Source organism: Penaeus vannamei, chromosome 37, assembly GCF_042767895.1.
Source record: "Penaeus vannamei isolate JL-2024 chromosome 37, ASM4276789v1, whole genome shotgun sequence".
Taxonomy (NCBI): domain Eukaryota; kingdom Metazoa; phylum Arthropoda; class Malacostraca; order Decapoda; family Penaeidae; genus Penaeus; species Penaeus vannamei.
In genome coordinates, this window is record NC_091585.1 from 22,752,822 (window position 1) to 22,765,321 (window position 12,500).

At 35.7% G+C, this 12,500-nt stretch overlaps 2 protein-coding genes across 4 annotated transcripts in view; one reads left to right on the forward strand and one right to left on the reverse strand.

Moving 5' to 3' along the window:
• Pask (PAS kinase) overlaps nucleotides 1–2,461 on the reverse strand; it is a 129,650-nt gene extending 127,189 nt beyond the window's left edge. For both annotated transcript variants that reach the window (XM_070115604.1, XM_070115609.1), the window contains exon 1: nucleotides 2,380–2,461. In XM_070115604.1, the coding sequence (XP_069971705.1) occupies nucleotides 2,380–2,402 (23 nt within the window). In that variant the 5' untranslated portion in view covers nucleotides 2,403–2,461. The remainder of the gene's footprint in view (nucleotides 1–2,379) is intronic.
• LOC113818106 (solute carrier family 25 member 32) overlaps nucleotides 1–12,500 on the forward strand; it is an 88,604-nt gene that overhangs the window by 48,025 nt on the left and 28,079 nt on the right. Inside the window, exons 2-3 of one of the 2 annotated variants that reach the window (XM_070115610.1) lie at nucleotides 2,579–2,946; nucleotides 5,526–5,682. In XM_070115610.1, the coding sequence (XP_069971711.1) occupies nucleotides 2,814–2,946; nucleotides 5,526–5,682 (290 nt within the window). In that variant the 5' untranslated portion in view covers nucleotides 2,579–2,813. Of the gene's footprint in view, nucleotides 1–2,578; nucleotides 2,947–5,525; nucleotides 5,683–12,500 lie in introns of those variants that run through there. The other variant, XM_027370251.2, reaches the window with a different exon arrangement.

A 12,500-nucleotide genomic window follows, 5' to 3' on the forward strand; every position in this document is an offset into this window, starting at 1 on the left:
ATTCACATGCAAACACTTACACTACTTGGATGCACATACATATACATGACCACATACAAACACACTCACACACACTTGGATGAACACACTTTTATTAACATGGATACATATCTATTATTACTGTTGTGATTTTCCCTTATCAAATAAAAACTGGATAAAAACTTTTAGAACTTGTGTAAAACAAATTACACTATCTGCAATCAACTATATGGCTTTTATCTATTTAGTTCTTGATCTACATTTCTTGAAAAGTACTTTCAAACTATTTTGTAAAAACATACCCTGTAATCATTTATGAAATTCTCCTCCCCTTACCTATCTTATTTAAGAAACTGTAAACTGGAACACAAAGGAAAGGTTTGTGAATTATTTACTAACGTCTACGTAATTAAAATTTACTTTACATAACATTCTTATTTTATTTGATATCAACATTAGCTTGCAGACCCCCAGAAACATTCTGGAAATCAGTTTTTTTTTTTTTTTTTTTTTTTTTTTTTGGGGGGGGGGGGCAGTTTAAGCATCCCACAGGTTAATGTAAAGCCATATACCCGTGGTTTTCAAACTGGCATCCATGGGTGCCACAAGATTCTGCAGTAAAATAAATGTATCTAAATTTTGTCACTCACACTCTTCTGATAAGTTGGTTTGTCATTTGGGCTTGAAATCTGTGTTTATTTTGGTTCAAGCTACAGCATTTCTTGGAACAGGCAAAGATTAAATTTGCTATAAAGATAAATTTGTGTGAGGTGAAGGAGGGGGGGCATGAAGGCTCCCACTAGAAATAACTACCATATACAGTATATCAGTATATGCATCCACAAATGCATGTACTTACAAATGCCCTTTGCATTTATGAACCCACAAAAATATTTCTCTCTTTATTGTTCAACCATTACTGAGGAGAGTTTGGGATCCATTGTCATATAGTGTGCTAGTATATAAATCTACAAATACATGTACTCACAAATTCCATCAAAATTCCTTTAGTTTCTGTAAACCAACAGTAATATCTCATTCTAAACCTGTCAGATCTACAGACTGAGACCATATAGAAAGAACATGGTATTATAGTAATGAAAGGGATTCATTACTGTTACATAAATACATGTACTTATTTGCATTTGTTCTTACACATAGTCAAAGCAATTTTATGTCAAAGTACTGTCAATTAGTGGCAGAAAAGGGGTTAGTCAAAGTTGGGCAAATGCCAATAAAATCGAACCATGTCAAAAACATTTCTTGGTCAAATAAACCAATTGAATACTATGGAATATTGGATTTCCATCTTTATATTCTAATATGTGTCTCAGAGTTTTCAAGGGAAATGACACCATAACCATGAACTGTTAGTTCCATACTTTATCATATCTGAACAAGGTGCTGTAATATACCCTATTACCATACAGTGATAGTACTTTAATACTGCTGAATACATTCAGTTTATACTTTTTGGTGTTTGACCTCTAAATTTCATGATTATGTGCACTGTCCTTTTGTCATAATCAGCCATAAGTATAAAATCACATACCATATCTCACATAGGGATAATTCTCACTGAATGTAAATCTTCCCAAATTAAGAGTAAACATATAAATGTATCATGAAAGTGGAAGACTGCGTACGAAATCATCTGAGGCAATTAAAAATCAATTTATACCTTAACTGATTGTTCAGTGTTTTAATATGATTCAAGTTTACTAAATCGCAACATTCTAAATTATAATAACATTTCCTATTCTAAGTTATGATGATACAAGGTGTATGATGTTATAACTGTATTCTAATCGTATATTCAAAGTTTTGATAGTTAATCAATCAATATTACAAAAGATAAATAAAATGACACTGAAAAGAAACACGAAGATGACAGAAAATGAAGAACTATTACGGAAATCATAGTTCTATTAAATAAAATCCAACTTCCGATTCTGAGACCTTTGTTGTGTTAATCAAATATGAAAATAAAAGTAGCAAAAACGTCATGTTTCTTGTCTATACATCACATTTATATGAAATTGACAATGTCTTTGTCCCGGGAAGTGTAGATTTTAATTTTACTATTCTTGCCACTAGTATATAACGAAAAAAAATTCCATATTTAGATTCGCAATAGTTTATGTTAATTGCAGTTATCACTCAGCTTGAAAATGATATTCAAACACGAGTATGATATAAAAGCCGATTCGAAAATGTGAAAATGAACGAGTCATGTTGGTCGATTTCCAAGCGAACCCCCGTCAGGAAAATTGCAAAACATTCATAATATAATTCAGTTCATAACAAATGCTACAATCCACTCAATGAAAAATGTGTCCATGATTCTAATGAACCATAAAAAACTTTTAAACTCCACCTAAAATCAAGTAAAATACTCACTTAACACGAATGATGTGCGCCATGGCTTCTTCCTCTCTTTTGAATCTCCGACTTATCACTTTGTTTTGAACTTGGCCGATGGTTCCTCTTCCACGACGCGTCTAGAAAACTCTTACGAATTATTCCAAATAGATATCAGATGTAAATACCAATTTAAATTATTATGATTATTATAGATTATTATTTCTTTCTATTTCAGATAAGCATATAGAAGATTGCGTCATTCGAGAACAGAGAAACGGAGGTCGAGTCTCTCTTTGCCATACAGTCGATAGCGAGACTTGCCGGCTGTCGGAAGGGCGTCCCTCCTCTCTCTCCTCCTTCCCCTTGTGGCCGTTCTATCATGTGCTAAGCTTTACACACCATGATTGTTGTGACGAGGACAGCTTCTGAATTTTACGTTAGATAGTGAAGAGCAGGAAAACATAGTAATCATGAGTCGCTCAAAGAAGTATAACAACCCCTTTGCTGGGGTTCGCTACGAGCATCTAGTCGCTGGTGTGTCAGGAGGAGTTGCTTCCACGCTTATTTTGCATCCTCTGGACCTTCTCAAGATCAGATTTGCAGGTAAGTCTCTGAATTTCATCCTTTGTGGAGTGTTTTGAAAGTTATCCGTATGTATAAATGGGAAAAGGGCGAATAGAGAGAGTAATGGGTGATTCATCTCATCGGTTGCAAGGTCAACTTCTCGTAGTGCTGCACCCCCCCCCACCCTCCCCCAGATACACTCAAAAAGAAGTTAAATATGATAAAGGAAAACCCAAGATTCATTCTCACACCAGTAAAAACTTAAATACAGTGAATAAATTAAGGTTGAAGTTGAAGTCTATTGTTTCGTCATTTCACGCCCTCCACGTGTCGACCTTGGGGGAGAATGGGGAAATGCTGGGTAGGGAGGAATGGGTTATGTAAGTATAGAGTGCCTATGCTGTGATAGATTTGCGCTTTTATTACCATTATTATTATTAGTTTGACAATTTAGGACAGGGTAGGTAATGAGACAGGTTATGATTAGGAATATTTAATTTCCATATTGCAGTAGGAACTGGTCTTTTTTTCAAGATTAGTTTTAGTCCATTTGAAATAGCGGTATAAGTTATTGAGAGCATTGCATGGAGATAGAGGGAAATGGACTCCATCGTCTTATAGAGCATAAGAAGTATAGTCAGAATCAACATAGATACAGCTGCGGCATTTTACATTTTATGCTTGATAAATTGATATTGCTCATACGCGGTAGTCTCAGCTTCAAATTAATTCACATGATTGAGGTTTTAAGGTTTAGCAGCTATTATTTATCATAACTTAGAATGAAGATCCTTGATAGCATGGACGTATTTGCCAAAGACTAAAGCCCCCAACTCCACACTACTCTCTAACAGTCTGTTACCGTGACTGGGCACACTGTTTAAGGGGAGGTTTGATAGGGGTTGTTCATCCCAAAACCCCTCCTACCGGCAAACATTGTCCTCACCACGGCATGCACAGCAAGTTAGAGCTGAAACTTACAAGCATTAAGTGAACTTAGGCACTTTCCATGGTCTTTTTGCAATTTTTGTTATGTTGGCATTTGTGTCTACAGATTATTTGTATGGACAATTGTAACCTTTTGTCCTCTACAAGAATATAATTTTCAACTAGCCTTGTCTTGCTGCATATATACTTTAAAGATTAATCCTTACTTATTCTGATTAGGGCATGGCTGTTATAAAGAATATAATCTACATCGCAAGTGAATGCAAAAATGAGGTATACCAAAAATTAATTTCAAAACTTGCAGGTATTATTGGCATAGTCATAGTACATCTGTTGAGAATTTTATAAATGATATTCATATGTATTAGCCAATTTTAATGAAGGTAAATATTATTTTGATGCTGGACCAGGTTGATATGTAAGAATGTTAAGTAAATCTAATGTAACTGTCTCAAACATCACATAAATCACGAGTCCCCCCCCCACACACACACACACACACACCACCATACTGTAAGGATTCTTCTCCTTCATTAGTTCTTCATTAGTTCTTTGTCGAGAGGTTGGTTATGCAAATATTGAATCTATGCGGATTATGCTGAGAAAGTGCTGTATTGTTTCATTTTACACCCGTGCAGGTACTGTAGCACTCCTCCCCCCCCCCTATAAAAATAATAATAATAAATAAATAAAAAATAAGCCATGTTTAGCATGTCAGATATGACTGTGAAATATATTCTCTCCAGTAGTAAAGAAAAAGCAGACAAACACAGACTGGTAGATACATATGCAAGATATACATACTGAGGGTAGAGTTTTTGACTTAAAATCATTTTGCACTTTACTTTAGGATTATTAGCAACATGAGAAGTTGCATCTTCATTTGTATAGCAATAAAGCACTACATTGCATCAGGTATGAATGAAAGGTTCATAGATAGAATCTTAGTGAAGAATAATAAAAAAGCAATGTTCTAATTTTATTTTGTTGATGGTGCATACTTTCTTTGTTATAGGAATACTTTATTGCGAATTATTAATGCTTAAATGCTTTACTTGTGTTTTCTCTCTTGTTCTAATTTTATCCAAATATTGTAAAGTTAGCAGTAAATTCATTAAAGACCAGTTCACCATCCTTTCCTGATTCATATTATTTTGACATTTAACTGTGGCAGAATGCATAAGGATAACATGTGATCAAAATGTTGGAGATAGTTCAGGGTAATTTTAGACATTAGTCTATGCTATTCTCATAATGACAGCCAGAGTACAAAAAAAAACTAATATTTGCATACATTCATTTATCTTATATAATCTGTTACTCAATGATGTATATGAAATATGTAGTAGTGCACTTGAAGTGTTCCTGATTATGTACCAGTTTGTACCAGTTAAAGCTGAAATTGTCTAAGAATAGCTGGTTTAGGTATCTTATGACAGTGTTAAAAAGGTATAAGTAAGTTAATACATACCTGTTTTAGAACCCAGGATAGTGGAAGTAACTTCCTGTTTCAATGTTAAGTGCATTGTAAAAGTTACCTTACAGAATTCTGCTCACAGTTCTTTATTACTTGGTGTAGAAGACAAATAGAATTTATTTATTTATTGAATATACTTACGAGGCTATTTGTAGTAGTTGTTGTTATAATTTTACTCTTTCCTTCTTTCCAGTCAGTGATAGTTCAGCCACGGCGACGAAGCCTCATTACACCGGACTGACTCAGGCTCTAGGTCAGATCTTGAGACATGAGGGGATTAAAGGATTGTATAGAGGAGTCACACCTAATGTCTGGGGTGCGGGATCTGCGTGGGGCCTCTACTTCTTGTTGTAAGTATTTTATTTATATATATTTTTTGGCATTCTCCTTTCTGTTCCTGTCTCTTTTCCTCTTCATTTGCTTCTCATTTGTGTTCTTTCATTTAGTTATTTATGTCGCCTTTTCGCTTTTTCTACAGTTCTTGCAATTTTGCTTCATTATCTCATCTTTGCATTTTTTTATTCACTCCTGTATTGGTATGGATGTAATTCAATGAACATATATTTTATGTTCTAGAAAGAAGTTATATTTCTCATTGGCAGAGGTTTTTCACACTGTAGGTATGGTGAACATTATAGTCAGTTTGTCTTATTCCCATTTTTATTGCATGTTTTGGGTAGGAGTATCAGGGATTAGAATATGTTTTATTTGTGTAAGATGTAAATCAGAATAATTCCCCAAACAGGGGATGGGGAAAGGGAGGTAGGGAGGAAAAGAGAGAACGAGAATCCATCATAAACAAATCATATTTCAAAGGAGAGAATGAGTGTCACATTGATGTATATCAGCTTTGGTGAAATAGGTGAGTGGATTCCAGAACATTGTTAGCAGGGGAGGGAGGTTGAAGAGCAGGCATCCTTTGAGTTTATTTCGGCAAAGTAGGTGCCAATTTCTGGCCAGTGACAGGGAAGTTCTCTGGGGCTGGGGGGAAAGGGATGGGGGTCAAGTCATGTGGTTCAAGCTTACTGGAGAATTCCAGTTTTTTTTCTTCTATTCTCTTATTCTCCTCTCGCCTCTTCTGTTTTATTCTCATATTCTCCTCTTTCCTCTTCTATTTTGTTCTCATATTCTCCCCTTTCCTCTTCTATTTTATTCTCATATTCTCTTCTTTCTTCTTGTTTTATTCTCATATTTTCTCTTTTCTCCTCAGTGTCTCTTGGTCACCCCCCTCCCCCTCTCTCTTCCTCCCTCCTAGTAGTGAACTGACTTGTCACAGGGCCATTGCACCTGCATTTGGGTACTTTTATGTGTTCAGAGTAGCCAGCCCTGTTTCTTGGCTTTTATTTTTAGTATTTTAATCAAAGCAGTGTGATCCTCGTTATCCCTGTGGGCTGGATATAATGCGGATATTAGTAGATTTCTTTATATTTTTCTTCTCTTGCATGTCATAATGTCAGTTTAAATCACTGATCTGGTCGTTATCTCAATCAGTCTGGACACTAGATAAAAGATCCAAGGTTTTTTAGAAGATACTTTTGTCCGCCATTCCCGAAATAGGTTTGTATCTCACTCGGTGTTGCTAATTTTCCTCGCCAACAGCTAGTAGGAGAGGTTGGCCTTTACACCAGAAAGCAGTGCGTGAGAATGAGAATACAGAAGTCCAATGATACAGAATGTTTATTTACAAGATTTGGCCGAACAGAGCAGAATTATCCTTTGGGTTTTGGGTCTGGTGCTATAATAACAAAGATGATTATGGTATCGTTGAATATAATGATATAGTTAATCATCATCATTATTACTTTCATTATTTTAATTACTGACACCAACCACTACTTCTACCATTGTTAGTACCACTGGTTATACCATTGTTAGTACCACTGCTTATACTATTGTTAGTACCACTGCTTATACCATTGTTAGTACCACTGCTTATACCATTGTTAGTACCACTGCTTATACCATTGTTAGTACCACTGCTTATACCATTGTTAGTACCACTGCTTATACCATTGTTAGTACCACTGCTTATACCATTGTTAGTACCACTGCTTATACCATTGTTAGTACCACTGCTTATACCATTGTTAGTACCACTGCTTATACCATTGTTAGTACCACTGCTTATACCATTGTTAGTACCACTACTCATACCATTGTTAGTACCACTACTCATACCACTGTTAGTACCACTGCTTATACCATTGTTAGTAACACTACTATTGCCTTTGTTAGTAACACTACTATTGCCTTTGTTAGTAACATTACTATTGCATTTGTTAGTACCACTATTACCATTGTTGCTGCCACACTTACCGTTAAAACTACCACTACTATTACCATTATTACTACCACTACCATTGCTGCTGCAGTTGTTCTTGATGCTGTATTTTGTAATTGTTCATTCCACATATCCAGAAAAGAATGTCATTCGTCTTCAGAGTACAAGAAAAATGATCGACAGATATAACCAGACGATCACTTACTCAAAGCATTCCAGATAAGACAGATAAGATGACATGGCTTTGATAGCGTGGTTATGCCTAGGATATTCAGAATCACCACAGGCGGAATAAGAAAGAGGTTAACTGGTTATTGAAGTTGAATTTCACAATCGAAGTACGTGTCCGAGGGGACCTACTAAATAAGTTTGTTTTGATTTGATCTGATGTTTGTTGATTTACATCAGTTGTCAATATTTTCAAGCATACGCATTATCAGTGAACAGATATTTATTCTGTTAAACTGCGTCTCTATATCCATTATTTTTATTTATTTGTTTTGGCCACACTCCTTGTTACACAAGTTCGTGTTTATGATTTGCATTATTGTTCCTTCTTTGTTTTAATGATATAATGATTGTTGATTGAAAAAGATACATGTATTAGGCATGCAGATAGAGAAATATATATATATATATATATATATATATATATATATATATATATATATATATATATATATTTCATATACATATATAAATACATGACAATATCCTACACGCTGACCTATAAAGCTTTAGTAATTGACCAAACATATCGATGACTTGTTCTCGGTACGGCGTCTTAGGCCTGCCACACTCGTAAAATGTTTGTCATCGTTACTAAACGAAACTAAGGCATTTTTTAGTATGACGAATATTTTTATCAAGTGAACGGGAAGGGTTTCGTATTCGATGAACAGGAAGCAGCATTCGACAGGGAAGTTACGTAAGGAACTTATAAGGCGGTTTGTTGTTGTTGTGTTGAGTTTTTGGGTGGTGGTTTTTATGTTATTTTGGCATATTTTGTGGGGTGCCAAGAAATGGTTGTTTATTTGTTGATTTGTGGGTTAAGTACTGTGTGGGCTTGTGGTGTTATAAGGCATTTTTGTGTTGGTGGGTTAGATGTTTTAGTTTTTGTATGTTTTTTATTATTTTTTTATTTTATTATTATGTTTTTTGTATTAAGATTACGTCATTGCAAAGGAGGGGAAAGTGGCGCAAGTTTTACGTAAGGGGATTACACGGAAGGAGAAAACAACCACCATTTAAAGAAACCCCAAGTATTTGCATTGAATTATTTATAACATTCTTCTGAAGCAAGACAGAACCGCATGATTCCAGAGGGGTGATTATTTGTTTGTCTGTGTGCGTGTGTTTGATTATTTGCAAGCGGTGTGTGTGTGTGTACGTCAGTATATTTATACACAAAGCAATATTTCTCTGTTGTAGGGCTTTACGTTTGACATATCCTGTATTTACTTCGATAAAAAAAGAGTTGGGAGATTCGATAAGCAAGAGAGAGTTGCACAAGGGAGGCCTAATCAACTTGATTGAAAAGGGGATAACAAGGGAGATCGGATCTTGACCCTTTCACCTCCCCATCCCCCCCACCTTACTTTTTTATCATCTTCCCCTCTTATCAACCCCCCCCCCCCACGCTGACCCACTCCTCCCCCTCCTCCGGTTCGCTCCTTGCATTAGCGAGGGTCAGGAATTCATCAATATTTGATCGACAACCCCGTCCTTTATTGCTATTCCTGTCCCCTGTCCCAATTCTTTGTCCCTCTACCCTGTCTAATCCCCCTTCCCGCCTCCCTCTCCCCGTTCCCTCTCCCGCCTCCCTTCCCCCATCCCCCTACCCTCCATCGCCCCTCCCCCCCTAAGCCTACATGTCACGTTATTAACTCGTGACACTCAGCTGGTAATTCGTGATCAGCTGTTCATGTACCAGGGTGGTGGGGTGCCTCTCTCTCAGTCGGGATGGGAATTAATATCTTCGTTCTGGTATATTGGTATAGGGGATTGGGCATTATTGGTTGGTCCTGTGTTATTACTTGTCACCGATCATTATCCTTGTCTGTATTATCATTATTTCCGATTATTGTCGTAATTACTATTATTTGTTTTAATGTAATTATTACCTTTATCGTTACTATTACATTTGCTGTTCTTATTATTGTTATGATTACTATCATTACCACGACATTGATCACGATACCCCCATACCATTATCATTACAGTGTTATCATTGCTCTTACCCTGAATATTTTCTATGCTCCGTACAAATAGGCTATAAACAGAAAGAAAACATGCATTATTTAGAGCAAACAACGGCGACAACAGCGATATCCAACGGGTACAGAATGTTCAGGAAGTACATTTAGAGGAAGGTAAAGGCCAGCTGTACCTAGTGCCAAAAAGGCGCACGATAATCTTGCACGTTGCGAATCTGGCAACTTCGTACGCGGCTCGACCTGACACGCGCGCAGAGAGTCCCTTCTGTTTCTCTCTCTCATTTATCTTCTTTTCTAGGCTCTCTTACCAGTCAGATGTCGATTTTAGAGAATATATATTTGAGAGTTAATACGCGGGAGGGAAATGCGCGTTTGTTTAGCTTCCTGTTGGTGTCCGAGCGAGAGGGAATGAGAATTAGCAGGTGGCCTTCTGTTGACGTCGAGATGATGCTCGTTTGTTTCCTGGTGTTGCACGCTACCCTCGCTTCCTCTTTCGTATTAAAGGCTTCTCTCTTTTTTGTTCGAGATGTTGCTTCCTCTTCTTCGCTTTCTTCTTCTTTTGCTTTTTTTTCTTTTTTAATCTGACTTCCCTCCTTTTTCCCTCGTTTTTTTTTAAATTTGTGGTTCTTGTCTCTCGTTTTTTTCTTTCTTCTCTTCCTTCTTCCGTCTGTTTTTTTATTAGTATCATTCTCTCCCGTTTTCTTCTTCCTTCTCTTCGTCCGTCTTTCTTCTTTATTTTCTTTCATTCTTTTTTCTTTTTCCTCTTTTTGTTCTTCATTCGCTTTTTTCATTCTTCACGTCTTTTTCCTTCTTCCTTCACGTCTTTTTTCACTCTTCCTTCTTCTTCTCCCTTACTTCTCTTCCTCCACCTTTTTTCCTTATAATAGGTTGTTTTGCATTTTCATTCGGCTTATTTACATCATTTATAATATGGTGTTTTCGTTACTATTATTGATATATGCGCGCGCGCGCGCACACACACACACACACACACACACACACACACACACACACACACACACACACACACACACACACACACATATATATATATATATATATATATATATATATATAGATATATATATATACATACATATATATATATAGATATATATATATATACATACATATATATATATATATATACATATATATATATACATACATATATATATACATATATATATAAATACACATATATATACATATATATATATATATATATATATATATATATATATATATATATATATATACATGTATATATATGTATATACATACATATATATATACATACATATATATATACATACATATATATATACATACATATATATATACATACATACATATATATATACATATATACATATATATAATATATATACATATATATAATATATATATATATATATTTCATGTATATACATACATATATATACATAAACACACACACACACACACACACACACACACACACACACACACACACACACACACACACACACACACATATATACATATATATATATATATATATATATATATATATATATATGTACATATATACATATATACATATATACATATATACATATATATATATATATATACACATATATAAATAAATATAGATAGATAGATATATTATGTATATATAACGTATACGGATATGTATCTGTGTGCTTTTTGTCCTGCATACGACACGTGTAAGGCACACACATGTTTGTGAACATGCAAAACCATTTTGGCCCACCACCAAGGAACCCCCAGGGGCATGACCAGCAACCACGTTCTCCTCTCGACCTCTCTGCTGTTCACAAGGTTTAAAGCACGTATACCAAACCCAACCCCCCAATCCCCCCAATTCCCCACGCCCCCCCGTGTGTCTCCCACCCACCCCCACTTATATCCTAACCCCCCCCCCCCTCCTGCCTAACAAGACTTTAGATGCTGTCTTTCTATTTTCCTTAAACGTGATATTGCCACTCGCCCCACCCACCCACCTACCCACCCCAACCCCTACCCCCACTTATCCTAACCCCCCCCCCCACACACACAGATACCATTCTGGGATGTATCCACGTGAGTTTACTGGGTACGAATTGTTCCTGGTGTGGGGTCTCTGGTGTAGAGGCTGAGGTGGGAATGGTTTTGTAGATTGAGAAATTGTGGTGGGAGTGGATTGGTGGATGGTATTTTATTGGTAATAGTAGTAGTAGTAGTATAGCATATTATTATTATTATTATTATTATCATAATTATTCTGACTGTTATGCTTACTATTGTTATTGTTTATATTATGTGTTATTTATAGTGATATTTTTGTGTCGTTATTATTATTGTTGTTATTGTTATTGTAATACTTGTCATTGTAATTATTGTTATTATTATTATTATTATTGTTGTTGATGTTGTTGTTGCTGCTGTTGCTGTTGTTGTAATCATCATTATTCATCAATCATCATCATCATCACGCGTTGGTGAGATTACAAATATCGGGAGGCGCAAGCGAGCGAGGAAGAATCTAGAAAGCACTTGAAGCAGATTATTGGCTGAACACATACTCTGTCTAGATGCGAGTAAGAGTGAAGTCGGCCTTGTGAAGATAACGAAAGAGGAAGAGGAATATTGCATGAATAAAAGAAAGAATATATATATATATATA